Source organism: Cyanistes caeruleus, chromosome 7, assembly GCF_971803275.1.
Source record: "Cyanistes caeruleus chromosome 7, bCyaCae1.hap1.1, whole genome shotgun sequence".
Lineage (NCBI taxonomy): Eukaryota > Metazoa > Chordata > Aves > Passeriformes > Paridae > Cyanistes > Cyanistes caeruleus.
This window is the reverse complement of record NC_141707.1, coordinates 21,339,483-21,362,220: the sequence shown is the minus strand read 5'-3', so window position 1 is coordinate 21,362,220 and position 22,738 is coordinate 21,339,483. Positions and strand designations below refer to the sequence as shown.

Genomic DNA, 22,738 nt, shown 5'->3' with positions numbered 1-22,738 from the left:
AATGTTGAATCAGACCCCTACTGGGAAAAGAAATTTAATGCATATCTCACTATCTTACTGTCCATGAATATAATAGAAGTGAATTCAAAATGTAGTTTTATTTTTGCAAATGGGATGAGTCGATAGATGCACCTCATATTTTTGAACACCTAGGGTTCAACAAATTTACTGGTGGTGCTCTTGCATTTTAACAAAATTTATTCTTGAGTAGAAGGGGGCACAGAACACTGGATTCTTATTCAAGCATTCTATCGAGCTCTGCATTCATGGCTGTGTCTAAAGGGCATGTCAGCCTTTGATTCTCTCTGAGAGGTAATTATCCTTTTCCTGTCACGGAACAACAAATGATAGCTAACTACAGAGGCACATTTGCAGTAGTCACATTCATCAACTGCAGAAAAAAAATTCAATTTAATTGTGCAACACAGCTGCACATAGGCTTTTTGAGCATTTCTGTTGTTCTCCCTGTCTTGCTATTCCTCCCTCCAGATCTATTTTTTAAACTTTTTTTTTCTGGTTATTTTTTCCCCCTTTTTGTCTCTTCTTCCATTTTTACTCTCTGTACTTTCTTGTTAAAGTAATTTTCTTTTGTGGCTCTCATTCTTTTTTCCCCATTGAAGGCTATGAATGTAGAAAATTATCACAATTACTCATATAATTGAGCCTCTTTGTAGCAAGTGCAACTCCAGTAGCCTTTCTCCATCATGAAAATGGTTTCATTATAGGGTTTTTCATATTCTCTGACACCATCTACACAGAGGAACAGGCGTGCAGATGAGATGTACTAGGAACAGGGTAGATCAGTAAGGTCACAGTAGGAATAATTAGCTCTGCTATGGAAAGAGCATCTAGGCCTTTTACTGCTACATAAATGTACTGTCCATGGCTTTTAGTCACAAAAAAACTTACTAACAAATGGAGCTCCCGCCTACTACTTTGAAAAAAAGATTTGTATCAACACTACAATTTTCCATCATTAAGACTAATAACACAGAGCCTAGTATACATCAAGGGGAATAAAAAGAAAAATCTCACATTCAAGTGGCGGCTGGGTGCTGACCTTTGTTCCCTTTTTTTGTGTTCAACTTAACTCTTTACAAAAAAGAGCCACACGCCACACCAACATGCAGGTGAACTCCAGCTAGTGCTAGCAAAGCATGGCATTCAGTTGGAAAATCTGATAAATCTCCATGCAGGATAATGCATTTCATTACAGATTCACGACATTAATTCTAGCTGTTAAAAAAAAAAAAAAAAAAAAAAAGAAAGAAGAAGAAGAAGAAGAAGAAAAAGAACAGAGTTGAATGTGACATTGGATTTTTGCTGTGTTGTTACAGAGGTCAGTTTACTTGCAAAATGTAAATATATAGTCAGTGTCCCCTTTGCAAAGCAGATTAATTGAAGCTAGTAGCTGTTCAAAACCGCATATAAAATAGCAGGTCATTAACTTTATTTCTCAAGATTTTATCGTGTTGACAATTTAAATGTACTGATTTGTTTAGAACTACTTTAACACTCCCTCTGCTGAAAGCTTACCTTGGCTTGGTGAAGCTGTGTGTTTCAGGTTGTCATTTGACATTTGCTTGCAGACCGGCATATAATACATATATATATATATATATATATATATATATATATATATATATCAAAATCTCAAGTTTCACAAGAATTAGATATTATAAATGCCTTAGAACAAGCACTGACAAGCTGAAAACATTTAGGTCCATCAGAATGGAAATGGGTCTAGGTTTCTTTCATCAGTTTTTCTGTAAAGATGCTCCAGTCATATGCAGAATGTATCTTATGCACAAATAATGAGAAGATTTCCTTTCTACAGTAAGTTTCAGAATAATTATATCTCTGAGTAAGTTTGCAGTCAATATTCCAACATAGTCTTTGTTATGGAAGCTCAGTAGCTGACACTGAGTATTTAATTGATAGCAGTTCATTCTCCCATCGGCAACAAGGTGCAAATAAAAGATTGCATGGGTTCATGAGTTACTTTGCTTAGAAAAATTTGGGGTTTTGCTACCTCTTTCTACTGGAAGGCATATCAAAACTATTGGTCAGTTCCAGTGTAAATAGAATTGGTCCCTATGGTCCATTTTCTTCTACCATTTTTGATGTTTTCAGACAAAAATATATCTAGTTTGAAATCTGCTTTTTTAGACAGTGAATCTAAGTGCATGAAAGTGTTATGAGTGTAGAGAGCTAAAGAACTTAAAAGTGATGTTGTTAAATAAACCAAATTTCAACTCCTACAAAAAAAATAGTGATGAAAGTATTAATAAATGGTTTAAAATGTTTAACACATAAGTATATGTTTTGATATTAATTTAGAACAATATAAAGCAGATTTTAAAAAAAATCTGTTTCTATCAGATTATGCACATTTAAACAATAAGTGGCTCAGGCAAAATAAGTCATTTTAATGTCATCTGTGATAGATTTTCCTTGACAGCTACTGTAAATTACAATTACACTGCTTCTCTCTGCACTTGAAAGTAAGCATTGCAATAAATTATCTTTTATTTCAATCCATCATGTCTGCTTTCAGAAACAGGGAACCTCAAATAAAAGTTCAGCACTATTGTAAGAAAAATACAGTAATTTGTGTTCTAGTTTGAAACTAAAATGTACCTTTCTTTCAAAAAACAATTGTTGATTTTCAAAAATATTACTAATTATACCTCAACATTTATTGTCATTACAGGGAATCCCTGAACTTGTGCATTCCCTCAGTCTAGGTTTACTATTTCAGAAAAAAAAACCACTTGAATATTTTCTCTGTATAATTTTGTAATTCTCAAATTAGATATTATGGCACTATTCAAAATAGGTATTTTTATCACAAATAAATATAGCTTAGGATGAGTCTGGTTTCAATACTTAAAAAAAAAACAAAAACCAAGTATGCCATTCAGTGGCCATTTTGCTAATAATATAGCTAAAACAAACATGACTACTTCTAATTTAAAAAAAAAAATCAGATCCCTATATAAGAACGCAATTATCATGGGACTGTTACCAGTTTCAGTGTTTCTCAAGTATATATTCACTGCCAAGAAGTGTAAGACAAATTTGTTTAACAACTTCAGCCATTCATGTCATGCTGCTCTGCAGGACTGTTTTGGATAAAGTTTCATCCCTGGTAAGAGAAGCTGGCACTGTGGGAGGAGCATCCCTGGCTGAGATCAATTCACCAGGATGCTCATCCTTGGCAGCAAAGCAGCCTGTGCCATCTTGTCCAATCAGTCAAATTCTTCCTTCCCTTGTGCCACCACAGAGCGCAGAAAAGCAGTAGCTATCAATGCTGAAAATGGGATTATTTCACTTTTTTCCTTTGGGAAGTGCTAAGAATGCTAGGCCAGACCTACCTTGAGGAAAAAGTGACAAAATTTGGTAAAAATAAAAGATGCTCCTCTAGGTGCCCCTAGAGGGTATCTGCACAGGACGGCCCCCTAAGGAAATTTTTTTAACCTGCCTTTCAGCTTAACAGGAGAGATTTATCACCCAAGAGCTCCTTTGAGGGGAAGCTTGAGTATCGGGGAAAGCTTTCTAGAGAGTCAGTCCTGCCTGTTCCTCCTTTGTGGCAATTTCCCTGTTAGGCTGCTGTCAGGACAGCAGTGCATGTCTCCACACTTATCCCTCCTTTCAGAGAATTAGCTGTTGTCTGGCAACATGGGAAGAGGATGCTCAGATGGCAGCTGACACCCATTTCTCCTGTCTCCACTCTCCGAAGCATGACACCACCGTATGACAGACTCTGACAATGGCTCCAGGAGGATATCTTGGCCCTCAGTGATGTTCCTTTACCAGCTGGGTCACTGCTGATCCATCCCAATGCCAGACACTTGGCCTGGCTTTGCCATCAGCAAAAGAAAAGCAGCACTGGAGCTACTCTTGACTCTGCTGCCACTGGGTTGGAACAGATGGCAGCAAAACATAAAATCAAATACTGGGGTCACTAAATAATTATGCTTTTAATCCTGCCCAGTTCACCTCTGCCCAAATATGCAACAAAAATCAATATGTGTGATAATAAATGTTGTCAATGGGTATTTTTAACAATTACTATTCTGAAGAATTTTTTTTTCTCTTGATGCTGTCTTGTGAGGTGTACCTCTGCTTCCCCAGCATTTGCTCTGGAAATTATTTGCTGGGATGTGCCCCATCCCTGGGGAACTGGCAGACTGACACATCCTTTCCCACAGCAGATGCCAGGCAGCCCAGCTCAGCCACAGCAGCCTCTGCCTCCTCCCTTCACTGCTTTCCCACTTGCAATCAGGGTTCCTCCAGTGTCTAAGCTTACTGTCTGCAGGAAGCATTTGATGAAATTGGGGTGGCAATCTTGTAAGATTGTCTTATGGGAAAGCCACAAAGAAAAGCCACCACTGACAGGTCCTGGGCTGGGCAGTGAGACCAAAATGTTGAGCTGTTGTCAGCAACAAATGGTAAATGTGTGCAAAAATGCTCCACTCCCTGGCATCTTGATTTTTGAATCAGATTCCACAGTTTGGGAATCCTGGAGACCAGAGAGGCTAAGCAAGACCAGTAGTTCATTTTGCTCTTCTCAGAACTGTTCCAAAGTTACAACCAACATGTTCATTTACAGGATTACCTTTGCAAATTGTAGCTAGGATTAGCAGATTTGGGGTTTTTTTTGTTATGAAGACTGTTTACTGTAATTCCACAAGGATTTAAAAGCTTGCTGGAATTTTAAAGCTAGTAGTTGTGGAGAGAAACGCCTCATAGGACCTTCTGAAGTGCATGCAAATACTAAAACCAGATTGAAAGTGGCTGAGTTTCAACCTACAGTTTATTTTCTGTGTGTCACTTCAGGTCTGTTGACCATGTTACATTTTATGTAGAGAATACCAAGACTCTGTATGTAAACAAGAAGGAAGAAGGAGGGGCATGGTGTCTGTCAGAGTAGATGTCAAAGCCCTGTGAGCTCCAGGATCCTTTCCAGGGTCCCCTCTGATCACAGGCAGTAACCACTGAAGTACTGATGCTAACAGAGTTGTTTTCAAGCTGTTTGACAAGAAAGTGGTAGAATTCACCATTGAGATGCATATGAATAATTTCTTTGACTGCAGGAGGACAGGATACGGTTGTAACACTGCCTTCTGTGTACCCTGGTGCTTGTGCACTTGGTGCCCAACATGCAGCTCCTGCTGCTACTGCCACCCTCCTTGGCAGCAGCTGAATGCTGAGGCTGGAGCTTCCCCTGCTCCCTGGAAAGTATGTAGCTGTGGTGCTCAGAGCTGCGCAGAGTGAAACTGTTTCTGTCTTGCTACAGAACATGATTTTTCTGGAAGAAAAATCATGTAGTAATACAAAAAATGGCCATGGTCTATCAGTGGTCAGGGATGCCATGTAAGGACATCAGCAAAACTGAACAGTTAGTGTGATTGTTTATGATTTTGCAAAAAGACTGGCAGAAGAAGATGAAAGAAAACCTTATCATATGTTGCATGGATGGCTTCTCCCATCTCTCTTCAGAGAATCACTTCACTCATATGGAAAACATCATCTGCATTGCTCTGGGCTTGGTCAGTGGAGATCTTGAATTTTGTGTATGTTTCTGAAGAATCTGGCTTTCTAACTCATTGCCATTCCCTGTATTTCTTTCTTGGCCTTCAGCAGCATCATAGCCAGCAGGCCAAGTCTCTGACCCAGATACAAGGGCATGATAGAAAGGCAGGGGAGAAAGTATTTTCCATCTCTAGTAGCACTTCTCGTCGCATAATCCTTCATTGTTTTTTTCAATATAATTTATGTATAAAGTTTATGTAAACATAAACTATTTATAAAGCCTGGACTTAGAGTGCAAACAAATGAAGCCCAAATTTCTAGCTTTATCGGTAATCCTCTTTGCCAGTACTTTGGAGTTTGGGGGTAGCTAAACCTGAAATTTCCATTCTTCTCCAGAGTTACTGAAGAAATGTGGTCAGTCTTTATATCAGAGCAATGCGTAGGTAAAAAGTAATATACAAATCCTGTTGAAGCATGTTCTAAGGTCTGAACACTGCAGCATTAACCAACTCTACTCTCTCAGTGCCGTTACTGTGGTGGAGCAGCATGTCCCTCAATTGAGTGGCATTAAATTCTGGGGCGCTGACCCATGGGCTCTGGAGCCAGTACTGCAGAGTCTGAGGAGCCTGGTGTGCAAAGGGGATTACTTTGTACAGCAAGCTGAGGCCACTTTGCACCTGAATAAAAGCTACCCCACGGGGATTAACAGGCTTTAATTTCTGCAACAGCTTTACCTTTAGTTGAGTTGCTTAACTTTTTCAGCTTTCCACCTGTAGTGAAACTGTGAGAGAACATTTCCTAAGACATAAATACAGATAAACCTGAAGTTCTCCAGTGACTACCTTCATTCAAAGAAGCAAGTGAAGCTTTTAATGTTTCAGGCAAAATCTCTTCAGGCTAAGTGCCTTCCTGTCTTGCTCCTCTTTGATTTTAGAAATAGTATGGGGGTGATATGTAGGGACAAGGGTGACTTTCTTGTCACTTCTAATCGATCTCCAGATCTTCCTGAATCTCTGCATTTTTCTGGTTTGGATATGGGCAGGCCTCCTGGCTGAACAGCCTCAAATCACTCCGTCCACCACTGCCTCCACCACTGCTTGAGTAGAGGGAGAGCCTGAAAGTGAAGCTTGCGAACATGGGGTGGGCCAGCAGCCAGAGGATATCCCATGTATCTCCAGGTCCTCCAGTTTTGGGGAACTGGAATAGGATTTTGCTTTCCTACCATGGGTGGGGATCAGTGCCCAGCCATGGTCCTGCAGGCAGTTCTCAGAGATGCTTTTCCCTGAGGCAGGCCATGAAAGTCAGGACAGATTTTGCAGGCAGAACTGAAGCACTGTAATTGTTATGATTTGGCTTTGCCTCTGTGGCAGTTGGTTCATTAGAAGTACATTTTTATTTAGCATAAATGTATTTGCTGGACTTTCAATTTGTTTTTATACTAAATGTTTGAAGTACTATGAAAGCGAAGTAGTAGGGCTCTTAACTCTCCCTGTTGGCAGCAGGAGCCTCTTCTGCAGGAAACCCAGTGCAGGCCCCTGGGTGTGCAGCCCAGCACAGACTCCGCAGTTACAGAGAGCTCGGCAGACACTGTGGTTTGGTACTGTGCTGGGGCCTTGTCCGCCCAACTTGGCAACTTCAGCTGTGCCATCTCAAAATGAGTTCCCAGTGTGCTTGTGGAAAAGGTTACCCTCCATCAAGCAGGGAAACAACACACCGCCGTTTTACCTAGACAGCAGGGCTGGCACGGGAGCTACCCGCCTCTGTTGGCAGGCGTGTTAACTCTGAAACCTAACAATGGCTCAGCCGTGCTCACTTCAATGGCTGTCTTTCGGAACGGTCTCAAAGTGGTGACCCAGTGTCGGTAGCAACGCGGTAGCAGGGGCTGGGGCGGTCTAGGGGGGGTTGTGGTCGGGGCACGCACTCTGACAGGTCCTCTTTGCCCCCGCAGCTCCGTGGCATGGCAAGGTGGCTTCCAGGTCTGCCCCTTCTTCGTCGGCCACGGCATCGGGTCGTACTTTCACGGGCACCCCGAGGTGTGGCACCACGGTAAGTGGCCCCCGCCCGCCGGGCCCGTGTCCCCCCGCGGCGCTCTGCTCCGCCCGGGCGATGAGAGGGCTCCGGGGAGGGGAGAGGGAGGGCGGTAAAGCGAGCGGAGCCCCCCCCACACATACACACCCCCACGCACGCTGCCGGTCCGGCGGGGCGGGGGATTGCCGTGGGCAGATTAAACCACTGGGAAGCTGGAGGGCACCCCCGGCCTCGTTTTCTGAGGGTCGCGTGGGTATTTTTGAGGACAAATCGCTCGGTAACGGAGCTGTCGGGGCAGCTGAGCGCTGCCGATCGCCTCCCCCGGCCGCTCCGGGCGGCAGCCGCCGTGCCCCGCGCCTCCGCATCCCGCCCGCGCCCGAACCACGCCGGCAAAGTTTGTCACGGGGCAAAGAAAAATCTCTGCTAAAACATTAAAGCTCCCGGCCTGGACGGAGCCGCCGTCGGGGTGGTGTCGCTGCAGCCGGGGTGGGATCGCTTTCGGCGGGCGCTCCGGCTCATAACGGGGCTCGGGTGCACAGTACCTGCGAGCTAAAAAGGGGTTTAAACAAAGGGCTTGGTTGCGTTCTCTTAAACAAAAACAAAAAAACACACACACAAAAAAAACCCCAAACAACAAACAAACCACCAAAAAACCCAAAGATACATAAACGCGATTTTTTTTTTCTTTTGTAGCCAATGACAGTGATTTGTTAATGGAAGAGGGAATGGCATTCACAATAGGTTAGTAACTCTCTGATATGCTTTTCTGTTAAGAAGCACACACGGAGCAGCCCAGATCTGTAGCATTTCTTTATTGGGATATAGAAATAACCGTGCCGACAGGGGGACGTCAGTGAGATTGACATCTTAGGAACAGATTAAAATATCATTTTAGAAATGCATTACAATCTGTTTGGATTAAATAATTTTCAAATTATGAGATTTAAAGAATGAAATGTTAATTATAAATTTTGCTAATATTTGACTCATATTTTTGGCAAGGCAGAGACTCTGCCAGCACACTTGATTTGAGGAGGGTGAGAAGGATGCAGTCGTGTCCCCGAAGCCAAGCAGCCTGGTGTCACTTAGTCATTCGCTGCCTGCCAGAGCTGCTGTTGGGTTTGGGGACTGCGGCGGCGGTAACCAGCCGGATCCTCACCCCACAGACTGATCATGCTCACTTCCAGTCGTGGAGAACTGCTGGGGAAAAAGCCTTCTTTCTCCCTGTGTGGCTAAATGGCGCGGCAATTAGAGGGAAATAAGAAAATTGTTGTTTTGCTGATTTAATGAACATTTTAAGCCTGTTAAAAAAATTCAAATATTTAAAACTATCTGTTGTTTATAAATGTGGTTGGTGCTTTGGTTATTATCCACACAGTCTTAATTAAAGCTTGATTAAAATTCCATGTTTTTACAAAAGAGGAATGGGCAACTTCCTACCTTGCTATTTTGTCTTCCTTTTTAGTTCACATTTTAGTGTGTCAAGGGAATGCCAGCCCAGGGAGATAGGACCTGTGTGGAAGGGGAGCTACCTGCTGGGATACTCCCCTTTCTTGATTGTTTCACAGTCCACACAGGAGTGCAACTAACTTTAGAATACATTTTGTTTTTCTTGCTGCAGAGCCAATAATAATGGAAGGATCCCCCAAATGTAAGATTCTGGAGGATAAATGGACTGCGATTTCTGTAGACAATAAAAGGTGCCTGATTTTATTTTTTGGTATTTCCTAATACATGGAACTCATCACTGACAGCCCAAAAAACCCAAACAGATGAGTTTCCAGGCATGGTGAATGTGTTTTCCCCCTCCTAACTGCTAAATGTGAATTTCAGATCGGCACAATTTGAACATACCCTTGTGATTACCTCAGAGGGAGCAGAAATCCTCACTAAACTCGTGGAAGAAGCCTAAAAATGGAGCAAGGAGTGGAGAGACTTGCTGTACTTCTGGGATTCCAAGTTTCACTCAGGACAGAGGTTTCTGTAATTTCTGGGGGAAATGGGTGTTGTGTAAGTCACTCCAGGGGATAGAAAAAGCAATTTCAGGGGTTGGCTCTGGACATAGTTCTTCCTGTGTGTTACCTGGCTATTATTTAATAAAAGTCCTTAGCTTTTTTTGCGACTCTAGGAGCAGCCAAGCACAGTCTGCAAGTGGCAAAGGGTTTGCGTTATTTGGGGTTAGAGGCAGAAAGTGGCTCCCTTCTCTTCCAAATCCTGTGTGGGACAAGTAGATATCAGATGATGCAGTTTTGAAGCAGCTGAGAGGACAGAGAAACATAGCATTTTCCCATTATAGCTGAGGTATGGAGTCAATTTGTCTTCATTACGATTAACACAGTGCTGTTTCCCAGGCTGTAACTTCTCCTAGGATGGAAAAAAGTTTCCCGAGAGTGTCAGGCAGAGGGAGCAGACTCTTCCCAGCATCATTCCCAGCAGCAATCCCCACTTCTTGCCTCTTTTTACACAGCACAAAAAGTGATTAAAAATGAGATGCAAAGCACACCTCTCCGGGGATCAATAATTGCCCTGCTTGAAGAATTAGCCAGTTTGGAGTAATCACTGCTCTGTGGTGCCCATGTTAGTTAAGGGAGAGGCACTCTGCAGTTCAAGCATTTTATGGAGGCAGAGGAGTTTGCAGTCCAGGAGATGAGCCCTGACTCCCGCACAGTTTGGAACCAGTGGACCTCATGAGCTGCATGTCTCGCTCGGTCCTAAGCTTCCTGCAGTCCTGTCCTGAGCATGCCAGGGGTGCAGGGGTTGATTTGCAATTTATCCAGTTGCTGACTGCCCTGTGGGGCCAAACAGGTCTGGCATTGGTATTTGGAGGCTACCAGAGCAAAACCTGGGCCTGTGAAATGTGGGGTAGCCTTGGAGATAATTAAAGGATTTCCAGGAGTTCTCCAGGCCCACGGCAACAGTGGCATGGTTTGGTACAAATAACTTGCTCCTCATTGCAGGCAGATGGGGTTGAGTGCTGAGGGCTGGCCAGTTCACATTCAGGCAACCAGAGTGGCTCAGCACTGGTTCCCTCAATGGTCCTGGACAGAAGTAAGCTACTTTCTTACAGCTTTACTCTGCTGTTTGCTTTTATTAACGTACAGTGAGCTCTCAGCTCTAATAGTTTCTAACAACAGCTTTTCAAAAAGCAGGCACCCCCCTCCCCGAATACGGCTAGCACCGCGGGGCAGCCACTCAGCTTCATCCTCCCCTTGAGGATCTTGGAAGGCCATAAAACCTGCAAAACAAACCATGCGGCCAAGTTTACAAATACGCAGAGATTAAACAATGCGAAGGACAGTCGACATTGCCTGGAGGGGCATGTATTTAGTTCCCTTACATTCCATCGCCCAGCCGCGCTGCCCCTTCTGAGAGGCACTGGGGGCAGCTGGATGTCCGGCGAGTCCTGGAGGTTCACCACAGGCGCCTCCCGTGGATTTTGGCCACGCCGGGAGCCCCTGGATAGCACCGCAAGTGCCAAGCTTTTCACCATCGTCTGTCCCTCTGCCTCCTGTCCTGCTCTTACCGCGGCGTGGGATAAGGTGGGAACGGGGCAACCGGGAGCAGGGAACCCCCCGCAGTCCGTCGTGGGGGGACTGAGGGCAGCTCCTGGTGATCGCTGCGCTCTGAGGCCCCGCCGCTAACTCTGGTGGGACTGCGAGTTCTACCGGCCGCTGCGGAGCGCTGGTGGCTGGGCGGAGGCATTGATAGCGCGCCTTTGTAATCCTAATTACGAACGAGACTGAAGATATGTCTCGGCTGTTCGGGGACAGCCAGCGCCTCGCACAAGCCCGTCATGCAGAAGGTCTCGCCGGGCCAGCGCGATGAGAGTCCCGACGTGGCAATCGCTCCCGCGGGGTCAGGACGTCCTGTGGCCGCGGCCCCTCCGCGCCCGCCGAAGCCGCCCTGACCGGGGCCGGCAATGCACGGAGGGGCGGGGGCCTTGCTCCGCAGGACGGGTACAAGCAGAGCCTCACCGACCTGTCCGCGGAGCTTTGGCGGGCTTGGAGGGACTGTGGTTCGCCCCGGGACTGCCTGTGTCCGGCCGATCGGAGAAGAGGGTAGCCCCGGCGGACGCGGAGCGGCCTCCCCTCTCTGCAGCTGTCAGGCTGAGGCCGGCGAAGGTGCCGGAGATGCCGGGGCGCCCTGTTCCCTACCTGGTCAAACTCGCTGACCCGCCTCGGGTGGTCACTTCCATGGCCAGCAGGGCAGAGCTGGCTGCCGGGGGAGACCGCATGGGTGTGGAAACACCGCCACTGCCCCTTCCGCGCCAAGCCTCGGGGAGTTAGTGAGAATGAAGTTTGAGCGTTGCGAGCAAAGCAAAAAAACTCCAAAACATTAAGAAGGGAAAAAAAAAGGGGGGGGGGGGGCCGGGAAGGTGGCAAAAGAATCGTTAGGAAACGGTCAATTAAAGCCGACAGGGTCGCTAATGAAAGAAAAAAAAAAAAAAAAAAAAAAAGACCAGGAGCTGAGGGGCTCGGTTGTGCCAGCTTTGCACAGTCAGGGGCCGGCTGCTCCAAGGGCCGTCGCTGCCCGAAAGAGCCTGAACACTATGCGGGCTCTGCTGGGGGTGCCCCAGCCCCGCTGCCGGCGCTAATACCTCTAACGACATCAACGCTGCGATTTGTTTTGAATGTTCACTTTTATTGGTGTTCTCCCTTTGCCAAAATGTGCTTGATTACATAGATGTAGTGCCGTGATAACTGCGCACCCTAGACAGCCTAGGTGTAACCGGGAAAGTTCAGCCCAGGCCAGATCAAATCCCAGGCTGTTTAATGCTGGAAGGCTGCATGTTGCTATTAGTGTTAAATATATGGCTAATTATGCGTATGAAAATTAAACATCAGTGTTATGCTAATGGGGCCGCCTTCAGCTGTGGATCAGAGCACTTGAGACTAGCATTTAATCAAATGAATCAGTAACTAATACATCTGCACGTGTGAACTTTCACAAGATCATTTTCCTGTTACAGTCACACCGCAGAATTATGAAAGAAATAATTATCAACACTTTCTAATTATCTAGGAAAGTAATTTGGGATTCATCGTGGGCTTTCTGGGGAGGATCTCCTAAGTCCCACCTCATTTACCGCTCACGCACGCGGAAGTTTTCATTTTAAGCTCAAATGCGCCGTTGGACCCTTTCAGGGCGATTTTGTTTGGTTGGATTGCTTTTTTTCCCTTTAAAACAAGAAGGACAATAGCCGGGCGGCGCGATCTGGAGGTGCGGATGGCGCTGGGACCCGCGGGCCGGGCCCGAGAGCCCCTGCGCGTCCGCGGAGTTAGCGCGGCCTGGCGGGCGGGGGCCTCTCGCTTTGTCCGCGGGTCCCGCCGGAGCGGGGCGGGCAGCTGCAAGAACCCCTGCAGCCCGCCGAGGCCGGCGGAGCACGGCTGCCGTCCCCTCCGCGCCGCCTTCCCGGCGAGGGGCGGAGAAGGGCGGAGGGGGTTGCGGAGCCTTCCGCCGAGCTCCGGATGGGTCGGCGGCGGCGGAAGCGGGTGGCCCGCGATGGGAGCGGGCTCCCGGGCGGCTCCGTGCCGGGGCCGGCCGGGAGCGGGGCGGGCGTGCGGCCGCCGCCGGCGCTCGGGCAGGCGCGGCGCTGCCAGCCCGGTTCTCCGCGCTCACCGGGGTCCGGGCGAGCCCCGAGCGCCTCGGACCAATCCAAAGCGATTATGCAAGACGGCGGACCAATCAGCTCCGCCGTCTCATGAATATTCATAGACTTGGCTGAGTCAAAGCTTTTAGGCGAGTTTGTGTAGATCTACAGCATCATGCTTAGACTTTTCAAAGAGACAAACTCCATTTTCTTATGAATGGAAAGTGAAAAACCCTGTTTCGCTTAAATTGGGTTCTTTCCTGTCCTGAGAAACACAACAGACCCCAAAAAGGCAAGCTGAAGAGAGAACACACACACAGACCAAGCGACAAGAAATGACCATGACTACCATGCCAGAGAGTCTAAATAGCCCCGTCTCAGGGAAGGCTGTCTTTATGGAGTTTGGGCCGCCCAGCCAGCAAATGTCTCCTTCTCCCATGTCCCACGGACACTATTCCATGCACTGTTTACACTCCGCGGGCCACTCTCAGCCTGACAGCTCGTACAGCACAGCTTCGTCCTTCTCCCGACCGCTGGGCTACCCCTATGTGAACTCGGTCAGCAGCCACTCGACCAACCCCTACATCAGTTCAGTGCAGTCCTACCCCAACAGCTCCAGCCTGACTCAGACCCGGTTAGAGGAGACAGGTAGGTGCACTCGGCTTTGGGGAGGGGGGGAGGGGAGGAGGGAAGGCAAGGCGGGAGGGAGGGTGTTGTATTAAAAAAAATCTATCGGGGGAAAAAATTAAATTAAATTACAAAATATTAGTCAAGAGAGCCTGAGGATCACAGGGGACCAATACACAGAGCACACAATGCTTGGCTGGAAAAGAAACCAACCCAGATGTGCACGTATTAGTCTTCGTAATTATTTATTGCGTAGCGCTATAAACAATGTATGCAATTAAGGGTAATTAAACCTAAACTGCAGCCTGTAAAAATAGCAAACTTTCTCTGGGAAGAAGCCTGGGCTGCCATAATCGCCCGGAGCCTTTGTTAGCGTTACTCGAGCTTCACTTTTCTTCCTTCTCATTATTGTTATTGTTGATGTTGCTGTTATTGTTGCTGCTGCTGCTATTACTGTTACTGCTATTATTATTATTTATTCTGCATCGTTTGTTGTTTGTAGGGGCCGAATCGGAGAAAAGCACTGTGGTAGAAGGAGGGGAAGTTCGGTTTAATGGGAAAGGGAAAAAAATCCGCAAACCCAGGACTATTTACTCCAGTTTGCAGCTACAGGCTTTGAACAGGAGGTTCCAGCAGACTCAGTACCTGGCTCTCCCCGAAAGAGCCGAGCTCGCAGCATCTCTGGGACTCACCCAGACGCAGGTACAGCTCCGACTGAGCCGGCCCCTCTCCCGTGTCCCCTCCGTGTCCCCACCGTCGGCGTGGGAGACCACACGCGTAATGCACACACCGGCTTCCAGCCGCGGGCAACGGGGCCCGAGGCGACACCCGTCCCGCCGCGGGGAGCTCCCGGTGCTGTGGAAGCCCCCGCAGAGCCCGCTGGAGTGGGCCCAGGGGGCTCCTGCTGGGTGGCTTGGCGTCACAAAATAACCCAGCAGCCGCGGGGGGAATGAGGGAGAGAAGCTGGGGGGCCGCCGGGTGCGGGGGTCCGTCGCGCCCTGGGAGGGATGGGGGCATGCTGGACCGTACCGAGGGATGCTGAGCCCTGCCCCGATCCCTTTTGCAGGTGAAGATTTGGTTTCAGAACAAGCGCTCCAAATTCAAGAAGCTGATGAAGCAAGGAGGGGCAGCCCTGGAGAGCAGCGCCTTGACCAACGGCAGGGCTCTCTCGGGCAGCTCGCCACCCGTGCCTCCAGTGTGGAATACCACCTCCGCCTCCGGTAAGGCCTCGTCGGGGACCCCGGGCACCTACATCCCCAGCTACACGTCGTGGTATCCTTCGGCCCACCAAGAAGCTATGCAGCAGCCGCAACTGATGTGATTATATATACGTTTTCCCCTAACGCAAGCACTATCGGTCCCAAAAAGAATTACAATTATTACGGGAAAGAAAAAAAAAAAAGAAAAAAAAAAAAAAAAGAAGATAAACTAAGTCAAATAAAAGGAAACGGGGAAGGAAAAAAAAAAAAAAAAAAGAGGGGGGAAGAGAGAAAGAATTAAAAAAAAAAAACCAACAAAAATACCCCAACAAAAAAATCCCACAAAAGAAATCCAAGCAAACAAACAAACAGGAGGTCTCTTGCCCATCCAGCCATTAGGACGCTGCACGGTAGCTCGGTGCCGGAGAGCACAGATGTGATGCGGGCCGGTTCCCACCGCTGACAGCTGACGGAGCGGCCCCGAACACAGCACAACAGCCTGGGAGCAGAGCGAGCGCCGGCCGCGGCTTTGTGGGACAATCAGAAAAAGATGTCTGGGGGGCGGGGAAGCCCTCTCCTCTGTCCTGTCTGTCTGTCTGTGTCTGTTGAAATGTAGGTCATTTATTTACTACCCCGATCTGACGGTCTCTTCAATTGCAAGGGGGAAGGAAGCTGTACAATTTACCAGAGCTTCTTTCCCGCGACATTTTCTGTACCGTTCACTATCCATCTGTATATTTTTTGTTGTTGTTAAAAGGGGAAGACAGGGGGTTTATTTATTGATTTAAATTACCACTATGAGAGTGCTAGGAAGGAACTCAGCTTACTGAGTGTACTGCTTGGACGCACAGTTTAAACAAAACCACAGACGGTCCGTCGTCACGTTTCCCCCCCTTCTCCCCGAATAAATCACCACGAGGGAAGGGTGCGATTTTAACTTTTACAATAACTTTTATACTTCGCTGGTGTGGAGAGTTTCGGTCCGAATGATTTGCATTTCTCGCGTATTTAACAAAGGAAATAAATGCACATTGTTTGGTACTCTGAAGTGGAATTACAGCAGCTGCCGGCGCTTTGCTGAGGTGAAGCAAGGCGCAGAGGACGGAACGAGAGCCCGGAGGGCGGCGGGGGGAACCCACCGGGAGGGCGGGCGGGCGGGCACACCCGCACGGTCCCACCCGCACGGTCCCACCCGCACGGTCCCGGCGAGGCCTCCCCGCGCAAAGCCGGCCTGAAGTCGAAATGCACAAACCGACGTGCAGGAGCTACTCGCTGTACATATTTTATTCTTTATTATTATTATTATTATTATTATTGTTCTGTAAACATGTTGCACAAATTTAGCTTTTTTTAATTATTATTATTATTATTATTATTTCTGTTCTGTTTCGTGTGGCTGTAAAACATGATGCTTTGTGTACTGAGATCTTGACATTTTACTTGTGAAATTCGGAAAACGTGATAAACTGAGCTCGGCTGTGTTTAGTGTTCTATATGTCAAAGTTTAGTTTTATATTGAGAATGTTAACTTATTGCTTTGTATCTGAGGGAGGAAATGGAAAAAACCCACACAAATCTTTGTACATAAGTTATAAAGTTTCTTTGAGACAGTAAAATTATGGTTTGGAAAAAGAGACACGCATGTTCCCTGTCTCGTAGCGTGGCCGCGAGTGGGTCCGGGCCGGGCTCCGCGCTCGCGGCGGGACGGCGGGGGCCGTAACCGGGAGGCGAGACGGAGGAGCGACCCGGACAGGGCAGCCTGTTCCCCGTGCGCCCGGCAGGGCCCAGTTAGGCGGCGGCAGCCGGTGCGATGGGACCCTCGGCGGAGGGGTCGCCCGGAGCCGCGGGTGAACCGGGTACAGCTGCGGGGACGGGAAGGGGACGTAGTCAGGCCGGCAGAGCCCCGGCCCCCGTCCCGACAGCCGAGTCGGCTGCCTACCCGCGCATCCCACCGGAGGCGAGGCTCTGCCGGTACCGCCGCGGTCCGGCATCCCCGGACTGAGCCGTGCCCGCTCCCCGGGCTGGAGCAGCGCCGGGCACGACCCGTGGCTATTGCTGGGGCGGATAAAGCGCTGCAGAGCGGCCGGGCTCTGCCGGCTGCCCGTGCGCATCTCTGCGGCAGGTTCCGCGAAGGGTCGGCTCTGCAGCCCCGCGGGAGCCATGCTCGCTCGCCCCGAGATGCGCAGCCACTCGCCAGTGCGCGGGGCCGGTGCGCAGCCGATGCGCGGCAGCGCAGCATCCGCCCGAGCGCGCACTCGCGGTGCGGCGGCCCCCAGGGTGCTGGATCCGGCATGGAAAACGATCCGCCGCTCCGCGTTTCCCGCAGTGCCACGGCACCAGTCCGGCCCAGAGCGGCCCCAAGTCCCGAGCGGAGCCCTTCGGCTCCGCGGCCCCGGAGCGCCCCAGGACCCGCACAGCTCCCGCGGCCGCTCTGCCGGACACCAAACGCCTTTCACCGGGCCGAAGCGGGGTGGTCAAGCAGCTCGGAGGCCTTTAAAGATATATTAGCTTCTCCTAATTCAATAACGTCTTGCTAACAGTTCAAATAGAGAAATTATCAGTTTTCTCTCAGCGAGGCGGTCTTGAGTTAGAGGCTATTATAATTGTACATTTGAAAATGTTAATCTCAATACAGGCCTAATTAATTCTGCCTTGTTGCCGACAAGTAGTTCATCAAATATCTGATTCGAAGATTTTCATAATGAGGATATTAATTAAACTATGAATAATCCAAAGGTGCTTATATTGAAACAATACCTCATTACAATGATTAAGCCCTGATTTCGAATATTATACCTTTACCAATTGTCACCCGGCAAATACAACCTTATGGATGAGCCTGTAAATGGCAAAATGTAATTTTGGGATATATTTTTCCTTGTTGGGGAAAAAAAAAAAAAGTGCCCCTCATTTTCAAACACTTCTGAAATAGGTTACACACAGCTTAATGATGATCAAAATGACTCTTTTCTGCAAAAAAAGACCCCAAAGTGCGCGTACAGCTGCAAACCCAAGAGGGTCAGCATCATTTCACTGTATTCTCTTCTTGATTACAAGCCGAGCCCATCAAACACAACATAATTACAGTAATTTCAGGTTTATTTATTCTAATGCAGTTTCCCCATCTCTCTGGTAATTATGAGCAATTTTTTCGCCCAGGGAATCTTTTTGCATTAACAAAAGAGATAACGCACTGAAAGCCAAATTTGCTGTGCATTGAGAAAAGCGAAGAAAAAAAAAATAAAATAGGTGCGAGCTGCCATCTCCGCAATTCTCCTATATTGGAGCTCTGCAAATTGCTTGCAGGTGTATGGAGCAGAGCTGTCAATAGGAAGGGGCTTCCAAATTAGCAAATGCACAATGTTGAAGTAATGAAGACAGACTTAGCAAAATTGCCAAACAACAGATACCTCTTTAATATCTTCCACCCAAAAAGAAAAAGGGAAAAAAAAAATCCCCTTGGAGTGTCCCTGCGAACCCCCTTGAATAGCTGGGGATGTTGTACATGTGTCAATCTAATTGCAGAGCACAGAGCGGCCCCTGAAACTAGAAAAAAATCAAATATCGGAGCCCAAGTCCGTTTGCATTCGGAATTTGCTCCCTTCGTTTGACAGGGGGGGATGAGAAATCCCCGCCGCCGCCCGCTCCGCTCTCCCCGCCGCCGCCCTCCTACCCCTCTCCTGCCGCCACCGCCACTCTCATGCCAGTGAAAAAGTGCCATGTCCCCCCCGCGCCGGCTCCTTTCCCCCCCTCCTCCCGGCTCGGGACCGGGCAGTAACGCTCCCCTTCTCAAAGAACCGACAAACGCACACCACGGAACCACCGCCGAAAGCGAGCGCTCGCCGGCGCCGCCAGCCCCCGGCAGCGCGGCAGTCCCGAGCGGCGAGTGCCCCCGGGCCGCTCTGCCCGCTCCGTGCCCGCGCCGGGCTCCGCGGCTCCGCGGCTCGGCCCGCGGGATGCTCCGGCGCGGCGCAGCTCGGCTCGGCTGTGCGCGGCATCCCCATCGCCCGACCGGCCGTCCCACTCCCTTCCTCGCCCCGGTGCCGCCGGTGGGAAGTTTTGGGGGGAGGCTGGGTCGGCGGAGCCGCCGCCGGTATTTCCCCCCCGTCTCCCGGCCGCGCGGGGCATCCGTCCACGTTGCGCCCCGTACACTCACCTACCCCCGCGAGAAAGGAGCCTGTGTCGCCACCCTTACCTTCCGCCTCAGTCCCTGAGGCTCTGGGCACAAGTCTTTGCTTTACAACAAACCAAAGGACCGAACGCGGCTTTTTGCTACGAAAGTTAGAAGAACGAGAGAGTGTGAGAGAGAGGGAGAGGATCGGGGAGGGAGAAAGAAATGGAAAGGAAAAAAAAAAAAAAAAAAAAAAAAAAAAAAGCCGAGCACAATAATAATATCCTGAGAGTGCAAATGTGGATTGAGATCCCCCAGAGATGCACATGCCTCTGAGCGCAGCAGCCTTTTTGCAGCTCTGCTCTTGCAGAATATGACTGAAATTTTCTGCTATATAGCCTCTGTCTTTATAGCTGATGAAAAAAATTGCAGATTATTAGCATAAATGTTTACTCTTCATTACGCTGATGACATTGTGCACTCGAGATCTTGGTAATCTTTGGGAAAATTATGAGTAATTTTTAAAAATTTTAAAGCAGCAGCAGTTACCATGCAATTCAGGCTAATTCTGCGTAGGCTCCGAACGGATATAATTATCGAGGAGTCAAGATGTTATGCTAAAAACTATGCATTGATATTCCCATTTATTATGTACATACAACTTTGACAATGTTGATGCTTGAAATAGCAGGAAATTGTCTTGCGCAAAAATTACAGTCCATATTAGGACATGTGAAATTGCGAAGAATTATATAGTAATTGCAGGCTTTCAGATGGGAGAGCCAGAATGCTCAAACTAGTGCAAATGTGGATAAAATTACAGATCAGAGCAAAAATTAGGGAAAAAAGGGGTCTGGGATTTTTCAAGTTGGCTATAGGATTCCGGAAGTGTCTAATGCCACATGATTGCTGCAGCTTTAGGGGAGACATTCATGCCTCAAATAACTCCTTTTGCCAGAGCCGCTTTAATTGAATTTCTCGTGCTTTCTCTTTTCACCGGGCAAATGAGTAAATTGCCTCCCCACGGTACAAGCCCGGCCAGCCCCGCCCGTGCTCCGGGGGGGCAGAGGGTGCCCCCTCGGCCGGGCGGCTGCCGTGCCGCCCTCCCGGACCGGGCTGCTCGCGGAGCTGTCACTTACCCCGGTCGCCCCCCCGGGACCGCTCCCGCTCAGCCGCCCCGCCCGGTCCGGTCCGGTGCCGGGACCAGGCCCCACGGGGGGCGGAAGGGGGAACCTCGACCCTGGGACGTGGGGTGGAATCGTCCCAGCTCCCCCACCAGGTTCCCTCCCCCGCTCCGCAACCCTTCCCGGAGTGCTGCGGAGGCCAGGGCACGTCTCGCCCCCGGTTTTCCTGCGGTTATCCTGCTCCCCGCGACTTTGGCCGGCTCCGGGCGGCCGATCCCCGTGCAACTTGTGAGGGGGATCATGGCTCTCTGCGGTGCCTGCCCCGTCCCATCGGACAGGAAAGGAGCAGAAAAAACACAGGTTACGAACACACGCGTATCTATCTATACGTGTGCATGTGCGGTGCGCGCCGGAGCTGCTGTAACGCTCCTCTGCATCCGCTTGATATCGCCGACCCCCGCACGGTGTGAATCGCATCTTGGGATGCGAGCAGCGGGTGAAATACGGAGCCTGGGAGGGCTCTGGGAGATACGGGCATGCTGAAGCACGAAAAACCTCATCGCACATGCCAGGTGCGGACAGCCCAGAGAGGACTGCTACCAGCAGGCAGCAAATAAATAGTAATAATTAAATAAATAATGTAATACTAAATGACAGAAAGAAGGCGCGAAGGCTCCCGTCCTGGGTGTGGTGTGCTCTGCTCCCCGACCGCCGACAGCGTTCTCACGTTGGGCAGGTCCCTGTCCCAGGGACCCCCCGCCGCTGTCGGCATCCTGCCCGACCCCACGGAGCCCGCTCCGCAATGCTGAGAACTGGAAACTCTGGGCAGGAGAGACCGAGGCGCAGATGTTTGTGGGGGGAACTTTATTTAACTGACAGAAACCCCTGTGAAAACGATGGGGCGGGGAGACGAGGATGGAACGAGAATGGGAATCGTCTCCTTCCCGGCCGTGGCCAGCGCCCACGGGTTCCTCGTGCATCCCGGACGACGGATTTGGCAAAACTTGTCACCTGCCAAAGGGGTGTATCCCCCTTCTCCCCTTCCCGGGCCCCCGTGGTAGCCCGCAGAGGCACCGCGCTGCCGGGAGCACAGCTCCTGCCGGAGCACGGGGGCGTGGGGCTCCGCGCTGCTGCTCGCCCCGCTCCGTGCTCGCCGCCCCAGCGCTTCGCCGTCCGCCAGCGGGGAAGTTTCTTCTCCCCGGCCGAAGCGGGCGACTGCGGCCGCCAGGTCTCCCCACGGCCGGCTGGAGGGTGAAGGGGGGGAGAGATATGGGATGGGTCGGTCCCTCTTTTTCTTGGGGAGGCTCTGGGCTGTCGTCCCCGTCCTCGCCGCCGGGTCATCGCCGGCACTGGACGGCAGCTGCCGCTTTCCCCTTTGTCTGTCCCGCTCCCTCCTCACGCTTTCTTTGCACCCGACTCTCGTCTTCCAACATCCCTCCGTCATTCTTGTTTTTTCTTCACTCCTCCTTCGACCCCCGCCCCCCCTCGCCCCAAGCTTTCCCCAAGCTCTCAGAAGCAATCTGCCCTCCCGCTTTCCCCCCTTCTTCCCCCCTCCCTCTTTTCCCCCTTCTTTTCCCCCTCCTCCCGATGTCTCTCCTTGTGAGGCCGCCCCCCTCCGCCTTCCCCAGCCCCGCCCGGGCTCCTCATGCCAAGGCCTCTAGGAAGAGTCTCGGCCAGGCTGCGCATTCCCGACCCCGGGCAAGCTGGCCTGGGCCTTCTTCATCATCTTGTCTGCCACGGGATCTTCCGCACGGCTCTCTTTCCGTGCCCTCTTCAAGAATGGCAGGGTCCTCGTGGTGACGAAGGCCAGAGATCCCTTCTTTCACCCCCTTTTGCTTCTTCCAGCAACAGCGCCTCCGGGGATGCAGTCCGCAGGGCTTTGTCCCTCAGGGTTACAGCTTGAGGGGCACAGCCGGGAGGTGACATCCCGAGTGGGGTGGCCCGAAGGGTGCAACAAAGGTCATCAAAGGGAGGGCTCAGCTCAGAGGGGTGTAGAGAGTGTTCCAGAGAGTTACATCCTGGAGTGATCCAGCCCTCGAGAGATACAGCCCATGAAGCTGCAGCTTGGAGGGGGTGCTGCCTTGAAAGGGGTTCAGCCTGGAGGGATGCTGCCCTTACAAGGTACATCCCAGAGGATTTCAGCTAGGTGGGATGAAGGTGACGGGCTGTTCCCAGAGGGGAACAGCTTGAGGGGCTTGAGGGCTCCAGTCCTCGCGGGGCACATCTCAGAGAGAGTCCAGCAGGTACCTCCAGCCCTCGAAGCGCCACAGAGGGGCTTGGGGCAGCCACCAGCTCTGCCCCAAGCAAAGAGCCCATGCAGGTTGCCGGTCTGGGTGCCATTGCCGGTGGGACACCGCGAAATGCCTCTGGGTCAGGGCCGCACCCGAGGACCAGCTCCAGGACTACTACGAATCCCGGGTACAACCCTGCCCCAAACCCCTCCGGACCGCCTTGGGAAGCTGTGAGACGGCAGGAGTCTGTCCCGGGTGAAATGTCGCTGGCGCCAGCAGGCGGGAGAGGG

The 22,738-nt window shown here is 50.1% G+C and overlaps 2 protein-coding genes across 8 annotated transcripts in view; both read left to right on the top strand.

The window, feature by feature from the left end:
- Window positions 1-9,693, top strand: part of METAP1D (methionyl aminopeptidase type 1D, mitochondrial) — a 44,562-nt gene extending 34,869 nt beyond the window's left edge. For 3 of the 6 annotated variants that reach the window (XM_086896895.1, XM_086896893.1, XM_086896894.1), the window contains 4 exons: window positions 7,487-7,584; window positions 8,260-8,307; window positions 9,188-9,266; window positions 9,400-9,693. In XM_086896895.1, the coding sequence (XP_086753021.1) occupies window positions 7,487-7,584; window positions 8,260-8,307; window positions 9,188-9,266; window positions 9,400-9,478 (304 nt within the window). In that variant the 3' untranslated portion in view covers window positions 9,479-9,693. Of the gene's footprint in view, window positions 1-3,658; window positions 4,072-7,486; window positions 7,585-8,259; window positions 8,308-9,187; window positions 9,267-9,399 lie in introns of those variants that run through there. The other 3 variants (XM_086896897.1, XM_086896896.1, XM_086896898.1) reach the window with 1 other exon arrangement.
- Window positions 9,694-13,413: 3,720 nt separating this feature from the next.
- Window positions 13,414-15,560, top strand: DLX1 (distal-less homeobox 1). Of its 2 annotated transcripts, XM_086896902.1 has the most exons (4): window positions 13,414-13,804; window positions 14,286-14,485; window positions 14,850-15,003; window positions 15,375-15,560. In XM_086896902.1, the coding sequence occupies exons 1-4, from the start codon at window positions 13,492-13,494 to the stop codon at window positions 15,443-15,445; spliced, it is 738 nt and encodes a 245-aa protein (XP_086753028.1). In that variant the 5' UTR covers window positions 13,414-13,491; the 3' UTR covers window positions 15,446-15,560. The 2 variants fall into 2 exon arrangements, with proteins under 2 accessions (XP_086753028.1, XP_086753027.1); XM_086896901.1 differs by lacking the exon at window positions 15,375-15,560 and having other exon boundaries at window positions 14,850-15,201.
- Window positions 15,561-22,738: the final 7,178 nt, after the last annotated feature.

What these genes read in the sequence shown, in the direction of transcription:
- DLX1 (XM_086896901.1), top strand. Translation starts at nt 13,492, where the DNA reads ATGACCATGACTACCATGCCAGAGAGTCTAAATAGCCCCGTCTCAGGG. An exon ending in GACCCGGTTAGAGGAGACAG is followed by an intron (nt 13,805 to 14,285) that starts GTAGGTGCACTC and finishes TGTTGTTTGTAG; the next exon opens with GGGCCGAATCGGAGAAAAGC. An exon ending in TGGGACTCACCCAGACGCAG is followed by an intron (nt 14,486 to 14,849) that starts GTACAGCTCCGA and finishes TCCCTTTTGCAG; the next exon opens with GTGAAGATTTGGTTTCAGAA.